The sequence below is a fragment of the Acipenser ruthenus genome, chromosome 1 (assembly GCF_902713425.1).
Source record: "Acipenser ruthenus chromosome 1, fAciRut3.2 maternal haplotype, whole genome shotgun sequence".
NCBI lineage: Eukaryota > Metazoa > Chordata > Actinopteri > Acipenseriformes > Acipenseridae > Acipenser > Acipenser ruthenus.
In genome coordinates this window covers 100432988-100456660 of record NC_081189.1, presented here as the reverse complement: position 1 = coordinate 100456660, position 23673 = coordinate 100432988, and the positions used below count along the sequence as shown (strand labels likewise).

The following is a 23673-nucleotide window of genomic DNA, read 5'->3' as shown; positions in this document are numbered from 1 at the left end:
TAATTAACACATTTTGCTTCATAAAGTCGAATAAAACCTGCTGAATAATGTTACGTTAACATATTGACTTGCATACCGCTTTGTAGTTTTCCATATACTGAACAAAAAAAAAAACGGACAAAAATGTAACAAATGTGATATTTTGACATCTAACATGAAATACTGTACTAATATTATGGCTTTTGGTAGACTTTTGCCATATAATTTTGTAGTTTCTTTGATTACATGATGTTAAATCTGCTACTATCATATATTATGCACTTTCCACTGTATTGAATGTATTATGCTTTTTTTCTCCTTATTTAGCATGTACTATGCATTTCTCTGTATTTAAAGTATTATGGATTTTCTTGTTACTGCATCTTGTAAAGCGCTTTGCGATGGTGGTCCACTATGAAAGGCGCTATATAAAATAAAGATTGATTGATTGATAAATAAAATATCTAAATTATATATATATTTTTAATTATGTCTCAATCCTAAATTCTAAGCGATGCTAAACCTTTGGCCATAGCTGTATATTAATTTGCTGCTTCTTGTTTAAATAATAGCTGCTTTATATATAATATTATTTTTGCTATACCTATCTCAGTCATCAAATTTAAAGATTGATGGCTGAGATAGGTACTACTTTGTGCCTCATAAAATCTCTCTCTATTGTGATCTCATGTCAACATTACTTAACAATATAACTTAAGGGCACGATGTGTAGAATTAAACTAACTTTAATTAGGTTAAGCAGAGCATTGAAGGATGCAGTGTAAGAGGTGTAGGTGTCTTACTTTTAATTGCTAAAGCGATGTGAATAGCAAGCTCAATTTAATTTTTCTTTTTCTTTTTTTTAAATTTTTTTTACTGAAAGCAGGCAGCCACCTGTGCATTTGAAATAGGTTTCCACAGATAAGATCAGATTTTTTATCTGTACAAAGCAACACAAAAATCTATATCGTAGTTAACACCTCAAAGCCTAGTTTTGCACCAAAGCATTTCATTACTAATACTTTATGCTGAAAGCTACTCTTTGGTTAATGCATTTCTCAGACATTTGCAGAGAGTGTTTTGTGTGATTTGCAGGACACTGTGGTAACAATACATTAAACATCATAGAGTAAAAGAAATAGAGGACCAAGGAAAGTAAAAATAACAGCCCAGAGACGACTGATATACCCAATACATGCCTTTAACAGGTCCAATACTTGCTGGCATGCCATGCTCTTTAAAGAACCCCAAGCATGTGTATCTTGTTTTTTTTCTTTTTTCTTTTTTACACCTGAGCTCCTTCACCATATTCTCTGACTGCAAAAGGATTGGAATGGAATACATTAGAATGTTCTTTAGCTACAAATATAGGTGGCAGCTGACCTATAACTCAATTATACATTTTTATTCTCTAAAATATATTCAATACGTTCTCACCAAGCTTGCGTGACATTCCTTTTCATACTCAATGGTCTTTTAAACTGGACTGGATGAGTTGTGATTGGTGTTAACACCACTAAATACAGATGGGTGGACATTTTTTGCACAAATGACCTGAAACCCAGGCATGCCTGAATGCTATAGTGTACACAAAAAGAAAGGTACAAAGAAAAACAGTGCATAACTTGAATGAATGAATGCATGTTTTAAATAGCAAGCTGGCAGACTGCGTTAAACGTTAGATCCACATACAATGCTTAGAGAAAAACTGAAAAGTAAAATTAAACATTGTACACCAAGCTGAGTTTCAAGATTGTTATAAAAATGATGCAGTTTAAACACAATCCTTAATTGTGTGCTAAGGTAGGTAGTATGATGGCTGGAGTCTTTCAATTATTACAGCAGAAGTTTTTGAATTCATCAATTTTGGGGATTTATGTAATAATGTAAACATTTCCCATAACCATTTGATGTTATACCACAGTAAATATTACAATGGGTAGATTTTATTTCTAGAACGTTGAGATAACACATATTAAAATTGTTCTACTTTGTGTAAAGAAGACATTATCTGCAAGGTTTCATGCAGGTTTATGCAGGGCAATATGTTTGAAATTATACAAACAAATGTATTCCGCAGACATAGCATGTCATCATCAACAAATACAAGTTTTAAAAAGTCACCAGGATGTGGTGACTGAAACAGAAAATGATATACAAAGTGAATCCAAGCAACAAAAGGAATCTCTGATATTTCAGAATGTAAAATTTTGCCTGTAACTCAACCTCTGTTGCATGCTGTCTGCTCCCCAGCGTGGGGCTTCATCATTTATAAGAGTGGAATATTTGAATACAACAATCCTGGCACGATGCAAGTAACAGGCATTTAGACAACCATATTAAAATGAATAACAAACCTTATAAATTCAACCAATTTTCTGGTTGATTGAAGCATTCCATTGGTCCTTAGTGCAAAACCCAAACAAAACAGAACATCTGTGCAATCTCAGTGTGAGGGAAAACAACAGCAAACATATTATTATTATTATTATTATTATTATTATTATTATTATTATTATTATTATTATTATTATTATTATTATTATTAATAATAATAATAATAATAATAATAATAATAATAATAATAATTGTATTGATTGTAGTTCCGTTTTTGCTTTAAATTTAATTAATAGCTACATATTTACAAAAGAATGCTTGATTTCCTACTTATATGAAGTGACCAAAAATGAATGATGCTGTATATTTATTATTCAATATCTATTCCTGTTCCTTGTTCACGTGCATGACATATTTGCCCCAGTTCATAATTAATTAATGTTAGGGTTGGGGTTAAGTTTGACTAAATGTGGAATCTTTAATGAATTCCTGTTTACTTCAAATGTATTCAGTTATCCCATTGTTATGAACTATAGACTGTTATAAATGAAGTGTGACCGGTTATGTGGACACCTATTGAGGTATGTAAGCAATAACCCATGACAGGATGAGTACTAAGACATACTGTATACATGCCTGGTGTCTTGGGAGATACGAGGCTGTAGGCCGACAGCCTTCAACCACCCAGAAGTGTGGTAAGACAATTATTACCGCACACACTGGAGTTGGTTATTGCACTTAGAAAATGGCTCTACTTTTATAGCTATTTTTAGACCCTATTGTGCCATGAAATAAGTATATTTTTTTTTACTGTGAAAAAAATACAGCCCAAAACATAATTTGTTAAAAAATATATTCCATGGTCTTTTAAGGATGTCAGTACAACCCACTGAATTCCCTTCTATTCTGGTCGAGAAAAATCAGTTATGTCTTACAATGCATCTGTTTTGAAATACAGAATGTGGTTTTAACATCTCCATGACTGGATTTGCAAACCACGTTTACCCTAATGATGCAACACATTGGTATTTCAGCTGTCACCTTTAGTGTGCTCAACGCAGGCATATTTGCCCTGAGATTTCTGCTCCGGCAATCTACAAATGCAAATTTTCTTTTGTCGTTAGACGTCTATTTTTGTCTTTTCCTTCATAACAGCTAACTACCAATTATCTCCACAAGTCCGTAATAAGGGTGGCTTCATAGATTTTCCAAAATGAATTATAAAGCAGTTCGAAAAATAAATTAATGAAACAGAAAGTGTTACAGACAAGAACATAGCACCAGTACAGCATGTTTTTTCCACAGTGCCTGTCACGGACAACCATCACAAAGCCAGAACTGACAGTTAGCACCACAGAGTACAAAAGACATACTTGAATGTGGCATGACAGACACCACCAAGAGGTTGCTAGGCGAGGTTAGATAAGCGATTTGAAACAGGTGAATTTATACTGCAGACCTGAAGCTGTCAACACTTTCAGTCAGCTGGGAGTTCCAATGTGACTGTTGCTCGAAGGAGTATGTTTTTCTTCTTGAGACCTTTATGCAAGTTGCACATGCTGAATTGAAGTCGTCAGTCGTGTTGTACAGTCGGGGCCGGTACTCGACACCTTGCCGCCCTAGGCAAAGCCTAGAATGGCACCTGTATATCAGTCAGGTAATGATTGTATTATTTATTTTTAAAAAATCAACAGGGTTTTGATTCAGCTTGTATTGTGCAATCGCTCTGTGTGCTCCTATATAACCTGGTTTCTGTTTTGAAAAATTGTATGGAGCATATTTTATATTGGGTTACCCATGGTATATGATATTTTGAAATGATTGTTTCATAACTTCAATAACGTCATCATTTTAAACTGTAATACGAAACTAAATGTACTGGTTGAAAAAGAATCTTTTGGCAGAAGCATTCAAGTTCCTTTGACATTGCAAATTAGCTTTTTCTTTCTTATGTAACCGGTATATAGCGCACTATTAATCCTACACCAAAGATCCTGATCCAGTGCCACGTTTTCACTGCAGCCACTATTGTTTGGAGTGTACAGCTATGTAGTCTTATATTAGAATGAGGCGCCAACCCTGAGTTAATGCATAAATGGACTCTAGAGGGGTAGGCTGCATTATTTTCTTTCTCTGTTATTTGTTATTTTATATTAACTATTTTCCTGGAACTCATGACTATAATACAATGTGTATTGGTACAATATTGCGACTGAGTTTGTGAAATGAAGTATTTTCATTATATTAATTTATTTTAAAAAGATGGCAATTCCGAAATGTTTCTGAAGTTTTTTTTACCCCATAGGAGATGAATGGTGAATCAAGCCATCATTTGCTTATTTTCTTTCATTTTCTGTTATGCAGGTATGTTGTCTTTCTGTATTTTAATTTAAAAATGTATTTTGTTTTTCGTGTTGGTTTAAAATGTGATTTCTTTCGGCAATGTCTGTGAATTTGTATTTTCTTTTAAATCGATTTAATGTCATTACTGAAATTAATGTGAATGTTAATGCATTACTGGACTCTAGAGGGGAGAGGAATGGTGAACCGAGCCATCTTTTGCTTATTTTCTTTCATTTTCTGTTATACACAGAGAAATAAACGTCGCCGCCTTCCAACATTTGATCTCCAGTGGTCTTCTTTTTAACAAACCATTCAGTAACATCAACACAACGCAGATATAGGATAGCCGGAGTGTGAGCGCAGGAAGGGAAAGAGAGACCCAGGTTTCAGCTCTACTAGCCAAGGAAAGAGACACACACACAGACTGGTTAAACTTAACAACTATTTAACAGAAGGACACAACACTATAGCGAAATATCCAACCATTTTAAAATGGTAGGTTGGGAAAGGGAGCTAAACAGTCATTATAGTCTATGACTACATGCATACATGGTCAATACTTGTTTTATCTTTTCAAGCAATGGACTTTTTAGAACATCTGAAGTGTGTGAATTAATAACTGTGGCATCCCAGCTAAAAGAGAATTACAGTAATCCAGTACCGATGTGACAAAAGCATGGATCACAATTTCAGCTGTGTCATGATCCAGACAAAGACTGAACATGTGCAGTGTTTTGCAAATGGCAATATGCAGCTTTACGAACAGACTGACTGTGATCAGAAAAGCATAAGGAGGTGTCTGATAAAAACAAACACATTTCTGCTGGAGAGCGAAGTTAAAAACAGTTTCTTTCCCAATCTGGACTGATAATATATCAGCCGTCTTTAATGCTGACAATTATAAAACAACAATTTCTAATGCTGTTAAATTTTAGTATACATCCTCAAGTATGGTTGTATGGATAGGTCCTTTGTGTGGATAGGTTCAGTGCATTTAACATGTTCAAAATGTCTGCAAGGTGTGCAAGTCTAATTATCCATAACGGGTCAGAAAAGTTTTTGGCTAATGTAGTATTGTGCACAGAAAGAAAAGCCAGGAGCTCTTTGCGAAGCTCAAATACTCTTTCCAGGACTCTGCCGCGAGATAACCAACTTACTTCTGTATGAAACAATAATTGTTCATGTTTGCACCGATTTCTAAACACAGCTTTGCAAATAGCTGTGAATTCAAAGGCCTGGACTTCACGACATTCACAGCTGCACTTAGCACAGCGTGTAAATCGGTTTCCGTTTTCTTTGATACAATGTGTTACGATTACCTGTGGGTTTATGGCTCTTAATCTTGCTACAACACCACTCATATTGCCGTCATAGCGGCAGCAACACACTTCTCCCACATCAGATTCAGATTTCATGAAATGATCCAGTAATTTGAATATTTCCTCACCTGATGTCCGTGTTGGTAATTCCTGACAGAAATAAAATTTTCCGGGCTCCCAAGTGGCGCATCTAGTAAAGGCGCTCCACGTGGAGTGCAGGATGCGCTCTATAGTCTGGACGTCGCAAGTTCAAGTCCAGGCTATTCCACAGCTGACCATGGACGTGAGCTCCCAGGGGACGGCGCACAATTGGCCGAGCATCGCCCGGGGGGAGGGAGGGTTAGGTCGGCCTGGGTGTCCTCAGCTCACTGCGCACCAGCGACCCCTGTAGTCTGGCCTGGCGCCTGCGGGCTTGCCTGTAAGCTGCACGAGAGCTGCGTTGTCCTCCGACGCCGTAGCTCTTGGGTGGCTGCATGATGAGTCCGCAGTGTGGAAAAAAAGCAGTCGGCTGACAGCACACGCTTCGGAGGACAGCGTGTGTGTTCGTCTTCGCCCTCCCGAGTCAGCGCAGGGGTGGTAGCGGTGAGCTGAGCTTAAAAAATAACTGGCCATTCTAAATTGGGAGAAAATAATAAAAATAACTGGCAAAGACTAAATTTATGAAAAAAAAAGAAATAAAATCTTCCATAATTTCCTCCAGCCAAACATAACGAACATAAATAATTGCGCTGCATTACCAACATCAGTTGTCTTCCTTCTAACCGTGTCATTTGAAAGTGCTACGGCCTTTAATTTCTTTGCTGCATCTTCACTCACCATAACTTTGTACATTTCTACATAAGAATCAGTTCTACCCCAATAGTGTGGGCCTTTTTACTTTTTGCAATCTGAAGCGCTATTAAGAAAGATGCCTTCAGAGCCTTTTCCGAAACCAATGTTATATTTGTCATTTTAGTTTTCTGTCAACTGTATTTTTCTTTCTTTCGTTGAAAGAAATCTGTGGATTTATCTTTGTACTCTGGGTTCTTTGTTGTGAGGTGTCACTTAAATTCAGCAGGTTTCATTGCTCCGTTTGATAACATTTGTAAGCACACAACGCATTGCAGTCGTCCATCAATACATTTCATAAATCCAAAATCGATCTAACTTTCGTCATACTTTCTGTTCTTTTGCTTCTTACTACTGGACTCTGCACTGTCTATGGCTTCAGCACAACTAGTACTAGTACTAGCAGTAATAGTATGAGGACACTTCAAATATTTATCCATTTTCTCATACAATGTGAAAGAGCTTATAATCGATGCAATTTTAACTGCCAAAGACATCAGTCAACCAGAAAAAACGGACAATACTTCTGATTTGCTGCTGCTAAGCAGGTGACAGGGATTTGAACCGCCACGGCCTGGACTTGATTCACACACACTGTGCCTCTATGTCTGCCCCACCGGACCACAGGAAAACAGCACTGCTCAAACCCTCTTCACTAAAAGAGCTGGCACCCTTAGCAAGAGAGTCTGAGATGGTAACCATGGAGTAATGTCACCAGTGGGCACTCAACCAGCCCCTCTACACATATGTGCTGTCAAGAATGCCATGCTGTGTAAACTGAAAGTAAATTGGCATGTTTTACTAAGTAGGCAAGCAGACGTGCACATTTTCCCCCCTGTAATATTTCGTGGACCCTTGGGCAGTCTCAGCTTGAGCATAGTTTTCACCTCCTTCAGTACGTCCACTCTTTCAGCCTCTGGAATGCTATATGGACGCACCCTCACTTTGACTCCAGGAGGGGTTCACTATCTTGTGTTGAGTGACTGATGTCCGACCTGGTAGAGTAGAAAAAACATCCATGTAATTAGCAACTAAATCGTTAACTTCTTGGACCTGCTTTTCACTTAAATCAGGGCCGACATTTATGGAATTAGGTCTGAGGTCACCTAATTGTACTTTTATGGATGCTTTCTTTTTTCTACTTTGCTTGTTTTTATTAATCAAAGCTGCCACTAAAGCTTCACATTTTAGTAGATTTATGTGGTAAATCTGTTCTGTTTTGCGTCTGTCTGGCTGCCTTATTTTATAATTGACTGGGCCTACTGCCTCGATCACCTCATACGGGCCCTGCCAGTGGGTAAACAGTTTACTCTCAATAGTAGGCACCAACATCATCACTCTATCTCCCGGCTTAAACTACGTCTTTTAGCCGTCTTGTTGTAGTGGTGAGCTTGCTTCTCTTGGGACTGTTTTAAGTGCGACTGGACGATTGGGGTTACCCTCTCGATCCTGTCCTGCATTTGTATTATACAGTGCCGTGAAAAAGTATATGCCCCCTGTCTGATTTTCTGCATTTTTGCATATTTGACACTGAATGTTATCAGATCTTCAACCAAAACCTAATATTAGATAAAAGGGACCCTGAGTGAACAAAAACTTTTATACATATTTCATTTATTTATTAAAGAAAGTTATGCAACACCCAATGCCCCCGTGTAAAAAAGTAAATCGCCCCTTAGACTCAATAACTGGTTATGCCACCTTTAGCAGAAATAACTGCAACCAAATGCTTCCTGTAGTTATTGATTAGTCTCTCACAGCGCCGTGGAGGAATTTTGGCCCACTCCTCCATGCAGAACTGCTTCAACTCAGTGACATGTGTGGGTTTTTGAGCATGAACTGCTCGTTTCAGGTCCTGCCACAACATCTCAATGGGGTTTAGGTCTGGACTTTGACTAGGCCATTCCAAAACTTCAAATTTCTTGTTCTTCAACCATTCTGATGTAGACTTGCTTGTGTGTTTCGGATCATTGTCTTGCTGCATGACCCAGCTGCGCTTCAGCTTCAGCTCATGGATGGATGGGGAGAAACCTGTGGAGGATTGTGGCACTTCCCGAATAGCAAACATTAGATATGGCAGTAACAGATCCCAATCCTTCCCATCTTTGCCGATTACCTTTCTCAGCATAGATTTTAAAATTTTGTTGAATCATTCAACGAGTTCATCCATCTGTTGGTGATAGACAGATGTTCGGATCGGTTTAATTCTTAGAGTCATACAAAAGTCCCGCATGAGTTTACTCACAAAGGGAGTACCCTGATCCGTGAGGATCTCTTTTGGTATCCCTACCCTGGAGGAAACTTGTACAAACTCTTTTACAATAGTTTTGGAACACGTATTCCGCAATGGAATCGCTTCTGGGTACCAAGTTGCATAATCCATAACTAACACATATTCATGGCCTCGTGCTGACTTGTTTAATGGTCCCACAAGGTCCATGGCTATGCGTTCGAAGGGAACGTCTATTATGGGCATTGACTCAAGGGGCGCTCTTAAATGCGGTCAAGGGCTCACACGTTGACATTCTAGACAGGATTTACAAAATTGCTCTATGGTCTTATGTATTCCTAGCCAATAAAACCTTTCTAACACCCTCTGCAACGTTTTCTCCCCCGACCCTTTGCAATGTACCCTAACGTATTGTACCTGTAACACTTATAGTAACTAAAATCACTATCTCTCTGAGCACTACTCCCCAGACAAGTGTCTTGTAATTGTCCCTTTGCGGTCTGTGAACGCTCTTCACCCCCCCTATTCAGAAACATGTTCTTAACCGTTCTAGGTCCGGGTCATGGTCTCCAGGTAGTAGGGGTCGGTGGAGGACTCTTGATGATGTTGGTCTGTGGTTGCCTTGACAACTCCTCAGCGGCAAGTTGTTGTTCCGTTAAGGCAATGAACTCGTCAACTGTAGTGGGGTCACCTTGACTCACCCACTTTTTTAGCGTGTGCTGGCATTGCTAGTAGATAGCGATCCATCACTATAATTTCCATGACCTTATGAGTGCTGTTTACATCAGAATTTAGCCACCTGTGGGCTAAATGGATCAGGTCAAACATTTGAGAGTGTGGGGCCACGGTGCTGCTAAAACCCCAGACATGATCATTTTGTGCCCTGACGGCTGTCGTGACGTCTGCTCGGGCCAAGGTCTCCACCTTCAGGTGGTCATAGTCTTCGGCCGCGGTCAGGTTGAGGTCGTAGTAGGCCTTTTGTGCATCCACGATCAAGAAGGGTGCAAGTATTCCAGCCCACTTTCCTTGGGGCCATTCTTCCCTGGTGTGCTGTCCTCTGACATGCTAACAGGAATGCCTAGATGTTATCGTTTGGGGTCATCTTTTGTAGCACATGACTGGACCTTATTGTGCTAGCTGAGCTGGGTTGAGTGCTGAGCTGCTCAAGGTGTTGCAAGATACACAGCCGCTCGTCTCTTGCTTCTTGAAGTGGCTCCCTTCTTGCTTGAAGCTGTGCCTGCATTCCTCTAGTGTCATCATTCTGTACGTGGTTTGTTTCTTGCTGAACTGATGTGGTTTGCAGCAGAGCTCGCACCACGTCCCCCAGGTACGTCGTGGTTCACTGTATTGGTCAGGTTTTGCTGTACTGGAAGCTGTGGTAGCTGTAGCTGTCTCTTCAGTCAGAATCTCACTTTGACACCATGTGTGAACTTGTAGTTATATTTTTGTGCAGGATGTCCAACTGACAGTATAAAGACTGACAAATACACTGAATCGGGTTAACCAGTAGAGGGCGTATTCATTTATTTACACAAAGTAAATGTTTCAAAACTGAAATAAAAGGATAACCCTCATTCAGGGCGCTAACTCACTTCTCTAGTCCCTGACTATCCAATTGTGTTTGGCTAAGCCCAAACACAATACAAAATGAATAAACACAAAGTGTATTTACACAAGAGTTACCAGTCCAACTATATCCAAACTGGAGGAACATTTCCAGTTGGCTGCTCTTCACACAGAAGACAATTAAGGTACGTTTTTAAAGTTCCAGTCCTCACAAAGTTGTGTTGGTTTGCTGTCTTCTTTACAAGGAAACTTGTTATTTTCTATATCCACAGGTATTCACTGGCAAGTCAGTTTCTCGGACACTTCAAGACAAACTGGGGTATTGCAGGTTTCCTTTCCAGCGTTTGGCAACTCCTGCTGGCGAAGCCCTGTATTACGTTTCAGCAGCACAACCACAGTGCTTTCACTTTTGGTCGAGGGAACAATAAATAAGTGCTGTGTCTTTTTCCTTGTGTAGTAAATAACCACACCACATGTATACAGTCCCCTGTATGCCTTGTATCACACACTGTAAGCTGATTTCCCTTGTGCACAAACACACACAGTTCTTTGGCACGTTGCAGCTCTCCTCCTGTGTGTACAGAGTACAAGTTGGGTTTTTCTTCAATTATCCATGCACGCACACAGCCGTGTACTGTATGAACAATACCGTTTTTAAGAGGAAACTCTGGCGTCAGGTAAGTATCTCACTTAAAAACTACTTTAAAAAAACATATCTGATTACGGTGAGAAAAACCTATAATCCTCAACACACTTTTTTTAAGATTCTTTACAGGATTCTCTGAACTAACAAACACACCTTTCTTGTTAGTTGCGTTTTATTCACAGCGTCCTTTGAATACTAAGGCTCCCCACGTTTGTGAGTCGTTCCTCTTGCTTCAGGTTTCCAATTGTATCCCAGGTTTGTAATTCACAGTGCTACACACAGTTGCACTTTCTGTACGAATCCAACCCGATATATATCACACTGTTTAAATACACTCTCTCTATGCGCCCATTCACTCCCATACACTCTCCATTTTGCCTGTCCTACACTTCCTTTAAATTTCTGATCTTCCCGCTGTACCAGGTCAGCTGATCCCCTGAATCACGGGTAGTGTAGTTTTTGTATGTCAAAATGCCTGCACTACAAATTACGTTTCATTCTGTTTTTGACTTAAAAAACAGTGTTTAACCATTTAATGTTGATGCACACCTTTTTAGCACCTAATAAAAACACTATGCACTTGTTTTTACTTATTTCTAAAACCCTCAGTTTATATATCGCTGTGGCCAAAATATTAGAAACCCCACTATTTCTAACAGCATAACCCCTACGATACCTGCTTACTTGTCATATTGCATAGCTATTGTTAAAAAAGCAATAACTAAAATGAATCACAACAGCAAGATTAATAGATCTATTGTTTTGTACACACAGTAGAACATAACATTCAGTTATGTATGTAAAAGTGGTAATAAATTCCTTTAATGTCACTTTCCATAAAACACACAATGAAGACAATACTTCACAGCACCAAATGGGAAACATTTTGTATTGTTGCTTTGGGAAAACTGTGATCAGATTATGTAGCATCAGCAGGGCAATGTTACAGAATAATCAAACAAGAAAACTGAAATATGAGAAAATGGGGATATAATTGAATTTTATGTAGTCTTGCAAATACATTCTGCCGGTACCTTACTACCTTAAATAAACATTAAAGTTGGTCATTTTTATTTTAGAATGTATTATGATACATCCTGTAATGTTGTAACTCCAGTCCAGCTAAGCAGCTGTCCCAGTTCGCAGTTGCCGAGTAGCATTGTCAGAAAAAGAATGCGCAATTTTATTACAACAATACACGGGTCTCATCCCAGCAACAGCAAGCGTGTCTGTCTTTTATTTTATATTGATTTACCACATTGGCAATGAAGAAACTGGATTTTGAGATAACCCAGCTCAAAACTGTAAGTCATTTTACTTACAAAGAATATTCTAAAGCTACAACAGCTTAAAGACTGTGTGAATGTAACTTAGCAAACAACAAAACGACAAGGCGTCCATGATGCAGGCCTCAAACGTACCTCAAAAGTGGATGCAGAGATTCGACAATTTTCTGGTTGCTTCTAACATCAAAGACAACACCAGAAAACATGCCATGTTGCTGCATTATGCCGGTGAGCGAGTGTTTGATATATTCAATACGATACCAGATACAGGAAATGCTGATGACTATAGCACAGCAGTAGAAAAACTGAATGGCTAGTTCATACAGAAAAAAAAACATTGAATACGAAACTTATATATTCAGACAAACCACTCAAGAAGCCGGAGAATCACTAGATACTTACCACACACGCCTGAGACAGCCAGCAGCCCACTGCGAATTCACAGATACAGGCTGAGAAATCAAATCACAAATAATTCTGAGCTGCAGCTCCTCTCGCATACAGCGTAAAGCTTTAAGGTAACCAGCACTTACCTTGACCGAACTGTTAGCTTTCAGTAAAACACTAGAAACTTCCGAGCTGCATGCTACAGGCATTGAACAAGCCAAGCTCACTGATGACCCATTTACAGACCACGCGATTGTGAACCGCATCGCCCAGCACAGATCGCACAAACACGGCCAGCTTAAACTAAACAAACCGCACATGCTACAATTGTGGAGGCGCATACCCACATACGTGAGGTCAATCTTCCTGTCTTGCAAAGGGAAAACAATGTAAATCATGTGGAAAATGTAATCACATCGCCAAGCACTGCCCTTCCAAACCACAAGAGGGCAGCAGAGAATACCAACCCATGAACAAAACACCAAGAAAGAAACAACCAGCAGTAAACACGATTCAGCCTGAATTCACTTGCAGTTCTGAAGCAACTGACAGCAATAACTCATACTCTTCCAGCACTGATGATGAATATGTATATGTGCTATGCGCTGTCAGTTATCCTAACCAGCCTCTGACCACCGTCACCATCCAAAATGTGCCTGTTAATGTCATGATGGGGGGGCCAGTGTGAACCTGCTTGATGAACATGCCTACAGCAAACTGCAACCACGTATAACACTGGAACCAACACACATCAAAATATATCCATATAGATCCAACACTGCTCTAGAATTAAAAGCAAGTTTGACACCATTATTGAATAAAGTGCAAAACTTACATTCTATGTGGTAAAAGGGAAAAGTTGCTCACTTCTTAGCTACCAGACAGCATCTGATCTAGGATTAATTCAGATAATCAACTCAATACCACCAGCCATACTGGTAACAACCTGTCCACTACACAACATATGGTTACAACACAACCAGACCTATTCGAATGACTAGGTAAATTGAAGGAATTCCGAGTCAAACTTCATATTGACACAACAGTACAACCTGTTCTACAAGCCCACAGGAGAATTCCATTCCACATCAGGAAAAGAGTGGAAAAAGAGCTTAACCGATTAGAATAGCTTTGAATTACTGAAACAATAACTGGATCAACGCCATGGGTATCTCCAATAGTTGCAGCACCAAAGCCCAGAAGTACACATATGTGTTGACATGCGCCTTCCTAACACCGCAGTACTAAGGGAACGCCATATCTCTCCCACAGTTGACGACATCATACACGACTTAAATGGTGCCACAGTCTTCTCTAAACTAGATCTAAATGTAGGCTACCACCAGCTGGAACTTGGGCCTGAATCCAGATACATCACTACATTTTCCACTCATCTAGGGCTCAGGCAGTATACACATCAACTTTGGGATCTTCTCAGCTGCTGAAGTGTTTCAAAACACAATACAGCTTGTCATACAAGGCATACCAGGTGTTAGAAATTTCAGTGATGACATCCTTGTCTATGCTATCACCCAAGAAGACCATGACCGTACCCTCAGTGCTGTACTTCAACGACTATGTGAAAAAGGTCTCACCCTGAACGAACACAAGTGTGAACTCAACAAGAGCTCTTTAGAATTCTACAGTTATGTTTTCTCCAAAGATGGAATAACTCCAGATCCAAAGAAAATAGCCTTTATTAACAACCTTAGCGCACCATGCAACCCAAGTGAAATGCAAAGCTTATTAGGAATGACAAACTACTGCACCAGGTTTATCCCAAATTTTGCAACAACTCACAAAAAAAGACACTCCTTGTTCATGGGAAGCAAAACACCAAACAGTGCTTAACCAGCTGAAGCAAGAATTAACAAGCAGCACTGTGATGGCATACTTTGACCCATCCAAACAAACAGAAGTCACAGTTGATGCAAGTCCAGTCGGTCTAGATGCCATTCTGGCCCAGAAAGATATTTCCAAGAATACCTCCACGATAACAGCCTATGCCAGCAGATCCCTAAACCCTGTTGAGCAACGTTATTCCCAGACAGAAAGGGAAGTGCTTGCCATCGTCTGGAGCTGGTAACATTTGTACCTCTATGGTGCTCCGTTTGTGCTGATCACAGACCACAAGCCCTTAGAATTAATATTCAACAACCCCAAATCAAAACTACCTGCTCGCATACAGCGATGGGGACTGTGCCTGCAACCGTACAACTTCAAAGTGCTCCACAAACCAGGCAAAGACAACCCAGCGGATTACATGTCCAGGCACCCACTGACAGACCTGACCCGCCAGGACAGCAGAATCTCCAAAATAGCCGAAGAGTACATTAATATTCTCACCACAAATGCTGTCCCCAGGGCTATGAAGCTGCAAGACCTCCAAAGGGAAACTGTAACTGATCCCACGTTCCAACTACTAACACACAACACCGAAATGAACAATTAGAACACAACACACGGAACATCAAATGTGAACCAAGTTTTACTCAAAGCTTTCTTCCCGATCAGACATGAGCTAACAGTCTCGCCAACAGCTGACATCATTTTAAGAGGCTCCAGGCTCGTCATTCCACCATCCCTACAAGACCAGGCATTATCCATTGCCCATGAAGGACACCAGGGAGTTGTCAAAACCAAACAGCTCTTAAGGGAAAAAGTCTGGTTTCCTGGGATCGACAAGCATGTTGAAGCCATGGTCAAGACATGTATCCCCTGCCAAGCAGCAATGCCTCAGAACAATTTTGAGCCCTTACAAATGTCACCCTTACCTCCTGGCCCATGGCTACACTTAGCAATTGACTTTTGTGGTCCATTTCCATCAGGGGATTACCTTCCTGTCATCATTGACGAGTACTCCAGGTGCCCAGTTGTTGAACTTGTAATCTCCACCTCGACCAAAACAGTTCAAGATTTTCTCCTGTTTTGGCATCCCTCAAGAAGTCAAGAACAACAACGGTCCACCCTTCACAAGTGACGCATTCAAACAGTTTGCAAACTACTTGGGCTTCCAGCATTGCAAGATTACCCCATACTGGCCTAAAGCTAATGCAACGGCAGAGAGATTCATGAGAACTTTGAGGAAAACCACACTAGCTGCCACAGCTGCCAGTAAGCCCTGGAAACATCGAATTATCGTGCAACACCTCATAGCACCACCAACAAATCACCAGCTGAGTTGATGTTTGGTTGTCCTCTCTGTATCAAGCTACCAGAGCTCTCACCAACCACTACTAACAACCCCCTTCATACAATCAACAAACAGGCTAAACAAAAGATAAAAACATATGCTGGCTCCCGATTCCATGCCAAGCCATCTTCAATCAAGCCAGGTGACACTGTCCTCCTTCGCCAATGCCAGGACAACACACTTTCTTCACCTTTCACCTACACAGTGGTGCCCACCAATGGTTCCATGATTACCGCTGTCTGAAATGGCCACCAAGTCACTCGCAACTCCTCCCATTTCAAACTCATTCCTCAGTCCGAGCAACAAAGACTTGACATCCACCCCGAGGGAGAAGAGGAAGATGACGAAGAACAACCACCACCACCTCAAAACCAATGACGCTACCCGACAAGAATGAATAGAAGACTACCCCAACGCCTGGAGCAGTATGACACAACAGGAAAAGGGAACACTTAAAGGACATAGCAAAACAGAAAGCTGACAGTCCAATAAATAATACTTAACACAACGGACTGATATGTGTCACTGGTTTTGTTAGTTTTACGCATACTGTAAAGTTATTAAATATCTTTTAAAACTAGAAAGCACTATCTTAAAAGCAAAAAAAAATAGTTAATCCCAATAGTTCTAATATAAAAAAGGGAGGGATGTAATGTTGTAACTCCAGTCCAGCTAAGCGACTGTCCCAGTTCACAGTTGCCGAGCAGCATTGAAAAAGAATGCACAGTTTTATTACAACAACACACGAGTCTCATCCCAGCAGCAGCAAGCGTGTCTGTCTTTTATTTTATATTGATTTACCACACATCCCTAGTTTTATTTTCCTTGGTGCATAATTCTTAATTCCAAGCCCCATAATATCAAGATTATATATCCTGTATAAATATTACAGCACCAAAAATATGTTAGATTATACTCTGGGAAAAAGAAAATTGTGTATTGAAATATGGTGTCCGTAATGTATGCAATCATACAGACTGTTTGTTCTTCTAATATACAGCCTCATGACTCATTGTTCAGAACAACGCCCTCCATTTTTGTTTTTACTCGCTTCAGTTCACCAAAGGCATGGAACTGAAAAAAAAAAAACTACTTAACAATATCCAAATGAAACAATTCAATGACAGACATTATTTAGGAACATAATTGGTGACCTCCTTGACACATATTGTATGATTCTTGTTGATTTGGAAGCCAATTAGTGTGTCCAGATTTCTTAATGTTTTAAATTGACCATTATATGTACCGCTTGTTCTGTTTAATATTTAATAGACAGTCATGCAGGTCTTTCTAATCATCCTTAATTCTTTTTGGTCTAGGTCTTCAATAAGATAACACACACGTCTGAGGTTGATTGGACGCCTATATCATGCACAATCAAAACACCATTTTTAAATTGTCTCATGCATTTTTCACAATAAAAAAAAAACTTGTTAGTTGATTGAGGGACATTTTTAACTGTCTAAGGGGAAAAGTAAAAGGAAGACTGTCATCGTGTGCCAGTAGCCACACTTTTGATGACACATATTCTGGTACATTATCCACCACTTACGCCATTCAGGGTTATTTCGGGCAGCTGTTTATATCAGACAAATAGCATTTGCCATTCCCATTGATTTCAATAACAAAGGCATTGTCTATACCGTGTTAAGAACGGCATATATTTCAGGCAAACTCAGCTGTTTGGATCTTGTTATGTGCCATTCACATAGACTTAAATAACAAATGCACTGGTAATCACTCTTACTAATCCACCAATCGGCTGTTTTCACCTCGTTACCTGCCATTCACATAGATTTCAATACAAAAGGCATCTGTAGTAAAAGCTTGACAGATCAATCAATCAGCTGTTTGCACCTTGTTACTGAGTGATTACCCCTCTACTGTACCTTGGCTATTTAATCCCTGTACGCAGTGTCGGGTTTATAGTTTGAAAAAACAGCACTGACTGCAACAGCAAATAAGATGTCTATTAGATGCTGTGCGCTTGCTAAAGCATGCTTGGAACTCTGTCAGTCAGCAGACAATGCAAAGTTGCTTCACAAAAGCTGGGGTTTCTATAGTTGAGGAAGAGTGTGCTGACAAAAATACAACCGAAACTGAAACTTTGACAACACCAGAGGGGATGTCAGAGGAGAATTCTCAGCTGTTTCACCTTAGCGACCACAACATCTTTTTTATTAGTGTAATGGGTGTCTTAATAAAGATTTTTAACCACATACACCCTTGTTTGTTTTGATTACTGTACTGATGATTGGGGGACATTTTGAATGTTAGGTTATTGTGTGGGTGTTTATACCGTCCATCACTTACTGCGGGTGAATCACGTTAACACAAATGTGCCCGTTCAAAGCTGTGCCGACTGTACTACTTTCCTTGGGAGTGGTCCAATTCTAAACCAGCCCTAATAGTATATATACTCTTTTTAAAATGCAAAAGAAAGTGTAATGAACAAAACACCACTATGATTTTTATTTTTAAAGATGTATTTGCTTATTTTATAAATGGTCTTGTTATGTCTGCATTATATGGTACTATGCATTAGCATTGCAGAGGTGCAAATGAACAATGGCAAGATATCAACCTGCTGCCATCTTTGGACCATGGTAATTTACATATTGCCTTGTGACTTTTATAGTGGCTTTAGGTAAGGCACTTGAACAAGCTAATTAAGATTTTCATGAGAAACTCGTGTTTCCATGTGTAAATGGCCGTTATGTTACAGACATACTGGTTTTTATTGCCTTTTTTTTTAATTAATGGATTTTTCTATGAATACTTGCCACTCCATATTTAATGAATTGTCTTTGCAAGTCTTTGGTGGTTTTCAGAACTCAAATGTTATGATTCGACTGCTATTACCCTGAGGGAAAACACATGGGGGAAAAAACCTGCTACAAAAACCTGCAAATAGGGTGTCTCTGGTCCCCAGTGGCTCACCTAGTGAAAGTACTGCCACTTGGAGCGCAAGTGTGGTTTCAATACTGCTTGCATCAAGTTGGCCATCGTGGCTGGTGGCCAACAGGCAGTGCTTCTTTGGAGTTAGGGAGGACAGTTGACCCATTACACTTCGGGACTCATACTAGATGAGACATTAAAAAAAGAGAAAAATTGTGTCCCAAAACTATTACATAACTCCAAGCAGGGGCATCGCCACTACGGGGGCCAAGGGGGCTGTGCCCTGCCTGGTTAAAGAATTTGAATTGAATCTTGGAACCCATGAGCAGTTGCACTGTGCTGTAGAGGGTAGTTAGTTGTCAAGACACACATACACTCATGTAGTGTACTGTGAGTATCTGTGCCAGCTGCTACACTGCATACTCATTGCTGCTTTTTTAGTTCCTTTTGCTACAAATTGACCCTGTTTGAATTTTTGATCTGCAGGACAAGAAAGGTTAAAGATCAATGCCTCAGATAGAAGCATTGCATGAGAAGAGCTGTGGTCAGTGCACAGTGTAATTTGGTCATAGACAAAAACAAATGTGGTTACCTAAGCTGCAGTAACTCATGCAAACACATTCCTGAAGAAAATTAATTATAAGCTTAGGGTTGCCTTAGTAATCCCCAAAAAAGGGAAACTCAGGAGGACCACTCTATTCTTGAATTTAAACACTATTTCCACCGACTCATCTTAGAATAGCAACCATGCTTTGGAGAAATCCAAGAAACTGAAATGTGCTCATCTTTTCAAAACTCTGTATCACACGTACAATTTCTGACTGAATTTAGTTATTTAAGTGTTTGTCTGCCAATTGTTGGTTTCCACTGCTATGAAATCCTGTGAAGGTATGTCAGAGTTCTTAACATATTGTAGATGATGAGGGTAGAATCCCAGTCCCCAGGTTTAGAGACTTAAGAGTGCTTTCTGCTGTGCTAGAAGAGGCTTCTTCAGTGGACTGCAAAACTCAGCACCCTCTCAGATTGTATTCACCCATGCAGATTATGTAAACACATGAGCAGTCTTTTGAAAGTTAAACAATTTACTGTGCTTTGTGTACAACTGTAGTCCCTCCTGCTGTCCTGCACATGTCAGCATTTATTTCTTTGATCAACAGAGGTTGTCAACATATGTTTCATCTAAAGTATGAATATTTATTTTACTGACCTATCATTCACCCTATAGCGATGATATGTTTGTTTCGAGAACTTCTTACTTGTTTAATGAATGTCCCACCTTCCAAATTATGGATTGCATAGTTCATAAGATCCAAGCCATTGTAATTTAAGTGATTCGACACAAGCTCACAATATAGTATGCAGTTTAACTGTAGATTAAAGATCTCGAGGGAGAAATTCAGGCCTCTTACACTGTTAGAAAATAATGTAGACTTTATCTTTAAAAGTAATTAGTCTTTATTGTAGTGCAACACACTGTTTCCATTCCTCTAGTGAGATTGCATACATGGAGATGGCTAATAGAGTATGTTAATGATGCAGTAATTCATTATCAATCTTCCAAATGAAAACAGCAAATTCAAAAGTGTATTTATTGTTTCATGGCATTAAAGAAGCCAAGGAATATTTATGCTCAAATGGTATATATTACTTTTTTATAAAAAAAAAGTTTATTGTAACTAGATTTCCATAGTCATGCAATAAGCAGATTCCAAACCTCTTTCTAGAAAGGGAATGCCCTGTGTGTCCCTCAACCACCTGGTCTAAATACTAACAGCTGAAACACTGCTGACCCCTGCATTAGCAATAAATCAATGATGTACTGTTACTGTAACCTCAATAGAATTGAATTGCTTGGAGATATATATATATATATATTATATATATATATATATATACACACACATACACACTGCTGTGCAAAAGTCTTAGACATGTTGCATTTTTCTACTCTGATGCATTATGAGCATCAACAATTTACTCAAAGCCTTCACTAGTGTTTTCTACTATTATAACAACCTTGACTTGCATAAAGAAGGAAAAACATTGAATGAAATAGCTTGCATAACTTGATTTTCAAGGTGTGGTATCCGAAGCATAATCAACAAGTACAGAGAAACATCATCTGTAATTGACAAACCCAGGACTGGAAGACCCAAAACGCTGTCTAACAAGGATGAGCAATACTTGAACATAATATCCTTAAGAAATAGAAAGAAGACAAGCATTGTATTGACAACAGAACTGGCAGAAGGCACAGTTGTCGTTGTCCATCCATCAACAGTCCAAAGCACCTTTGACCATTGTTCCATAGTCTAATTTCTGTATTCTTACTGCAATACATCCTTTAAGTCTGATTTCAAGTGACCTTCGTACTGTTGATTTGAGTTTTCGTTGTAGTATAGAATGTCTTCAGAAATATTTTGTACAGAAAAGTGCAAAGGAACTGTAGACGTCAGATAAAAATAATTAAGTTCGATTGATCAAAGTTTTTTTTTTTTTTTTTTTTTTTGACACACCTCGGCTGGTACAGTGCCTTGCGAAAGTATTCGGCCCCCTTGAACTTTGCGACCTTTTGCCACATTTCAGGCTTCAAACATAAAGATATGAAACTGTAATTTTCTGTGAAGAATCAACAACAAGTGGGACACAATCATGAAGTGGAACTTGAAAATTTGATATTTCAAACTTTTTTAACAAATAAAAAACTGAAAAATTGGGCGTGCAAAATTATTCAGCCCCTTTACTTTCAGTGCAGCAAACTCTCTCCAGAAGTTCAGTGAGGATCTCTGAATGATCCAATGTTGACCTAAATGACTAATGATGATAAATAGAATCCACCTGTGTGTAATCAAGTCTCCGTATAAATGCACCTGCACTGTGATAGTCTCAGAGGTCCGTTTAAAGCGCAGAGAGCATCATGAAGAACAAGGAACACACCAGGCAGGTCCGAGATACTGTTGTGGAGAAGTTTAAAGCCGGATTTGGAACAAAAAGATTTCCCAAGCTTTAAACATCCCAAGGAGCACTGTGCAAGCGATAATATTGAAATGGAAGGAGTATCAGACCACTGCAAATCTACCAAGACCTGGCCGTCCCTCTAAACTTTCAGCTCATACAAGGAGAAGACTGATCAGAGATGCAGCCAAGAGGCCCATGATCACTCTGGATGAACTGCAGAGATCTACAGCTGAGGTGGGAGACTCTGTCCATAGGACAACAATCAGTTGTATACTGCACAAATCTGGCCTTTATGGAAGAGTGGCAAGAAGAAAGCCATTTCTTAAAGATATCCATAAAAAGTGTCGTTTACAGTTTGCCACAAGCCACCTGGGAGACACACCAAACATGTGGAAGAAGGTGCTCTGGTCAGATGAAACCAAAATCGAACTTTTTGGCAACAATGCAAAACGTTATGTTTGGCGTAAAAGCAACACAGCTCATCACCCTGAACACACCATCCCCACTGTCAAACATGGTGGTGGCAGCATCATGGTTTGGGCCTGCTTTTCTTCAGCAGGGACAGGGAAGATGGTTAAAATTGATGGGAAGATGGATGGAGCCAAATACAGGACCATTCTGGAAGAAAACCTGATGGAGTCTGCAAAAGACCTGAGACTGGGACGGAGATTTGTCTTCCAACAAGACAATGATCCAAAACATAAAGCAAAATCTACAATGGAATGGTTCACAAATAAACATATCCAGGTGTTAGAATGGCCAAGTCAAAGTCCAGACCTGAATCCAATCGAGAATCTGTGGAAAGAACTGGAAACTGCTGTTCACAAATGCTCTCCATCCAACCTCACTGAGCTCGAGCTGTTTTGCAAGGAGGAATGGGCAAAAATTTCAGTCTCTCGATGTGCAAAACTGATAGAGACATACCCCAAGCGACTTACAGCTGTAATCGCAGCAAAAGGTGGCGCTACAAAGTATTAACTTAAGGGGGCTGAATAATTTTGCACGCCCAATTTTTCAGTTTTTTATTTGTTAAAAAAGTTTGAAATATCCAATAAATTTCGTTCCACTTCATGATTGTGTCCCACTTGTTGTTGATTCTTCACAGAAAATTACAGTTTCATATCTTTATGTTTGAAGCCTGAAATGTGGCAAAAGGTCGCAAAGTTCAAGGGGGCCGAATACTTTCACAAGGCACTGTATATACCCAATTATTTTCAATTTTGTCTTGCTTATTTACTGAGTTTTGTATAGTATCGTGTATAAATAATATACCTGTATAAACACTAATTTCTGTATTTGTCATCATTTTTTGCAGTTGTGCTTTATGTAATATGTGTGTATATTAACTAATTTCTGTTCAAATGCCCACTTATTTTGTCGGTTGTGCAAATGCTTTATGTGACATGGCTGGATATAAAATATGACTTAAATCGGATTGTTTGCCCTTTCATTATTGTAATTATATTGTTTTTAATACGGCCGTCAGGCTCATGGTGGTTCTAGGTATGCCTATAACTCTGGTGGTTCTGGTGTTAATGTATTTTTATTCAGTTCCAAAATATTACACTAATGTGTTGCTAAATATATTTTTGAATACATTTAAACAGCATCCATAAGTAATGTTTTTAAAATGTATGACAAATGTAAGGTAAAAACATAATATAGTTTAAGTGTATGGTAAGTTTGTTGCAAATATATATTGA

At 39.3% G+C, this 23673-nt stretch overlaps 1 protein-coding gene across 3 annotated transcripts in view; it reads right to left on the bottom strand.

Moving 5' to 3' along the window:
• The window catches only part of LOC117421442 (peroxisome proliferator-activated receptor gamma coactivator 1-alpha-like), a 276291-nt gene that overhangs the window by 150879 nt on the left and 101739 nt on the right, over window positions 1-23673 (bottom strand). Inside the window, exon 1 of one of the 3 annotated variants that reach the window (XM_059032678.1) lies at window positions 13068-13327. The exons of 1 other annotated variant lie outside the window; for it this stretch is intronic. In XM_059032678.1, coding sequence (XP_058888661.1) covers window positions 13068-13319 — 252 coding nt within the window. In that variant the 5' untranslated portion in view covers window positions 13320-13327. Of the gene's footprint in view, window positions 1-13067; window positions 13328-23673 lie in introns of those variants that run through there. One more of the 3 variants, XM_059032674.1, reaches the window with a different exon arrangement.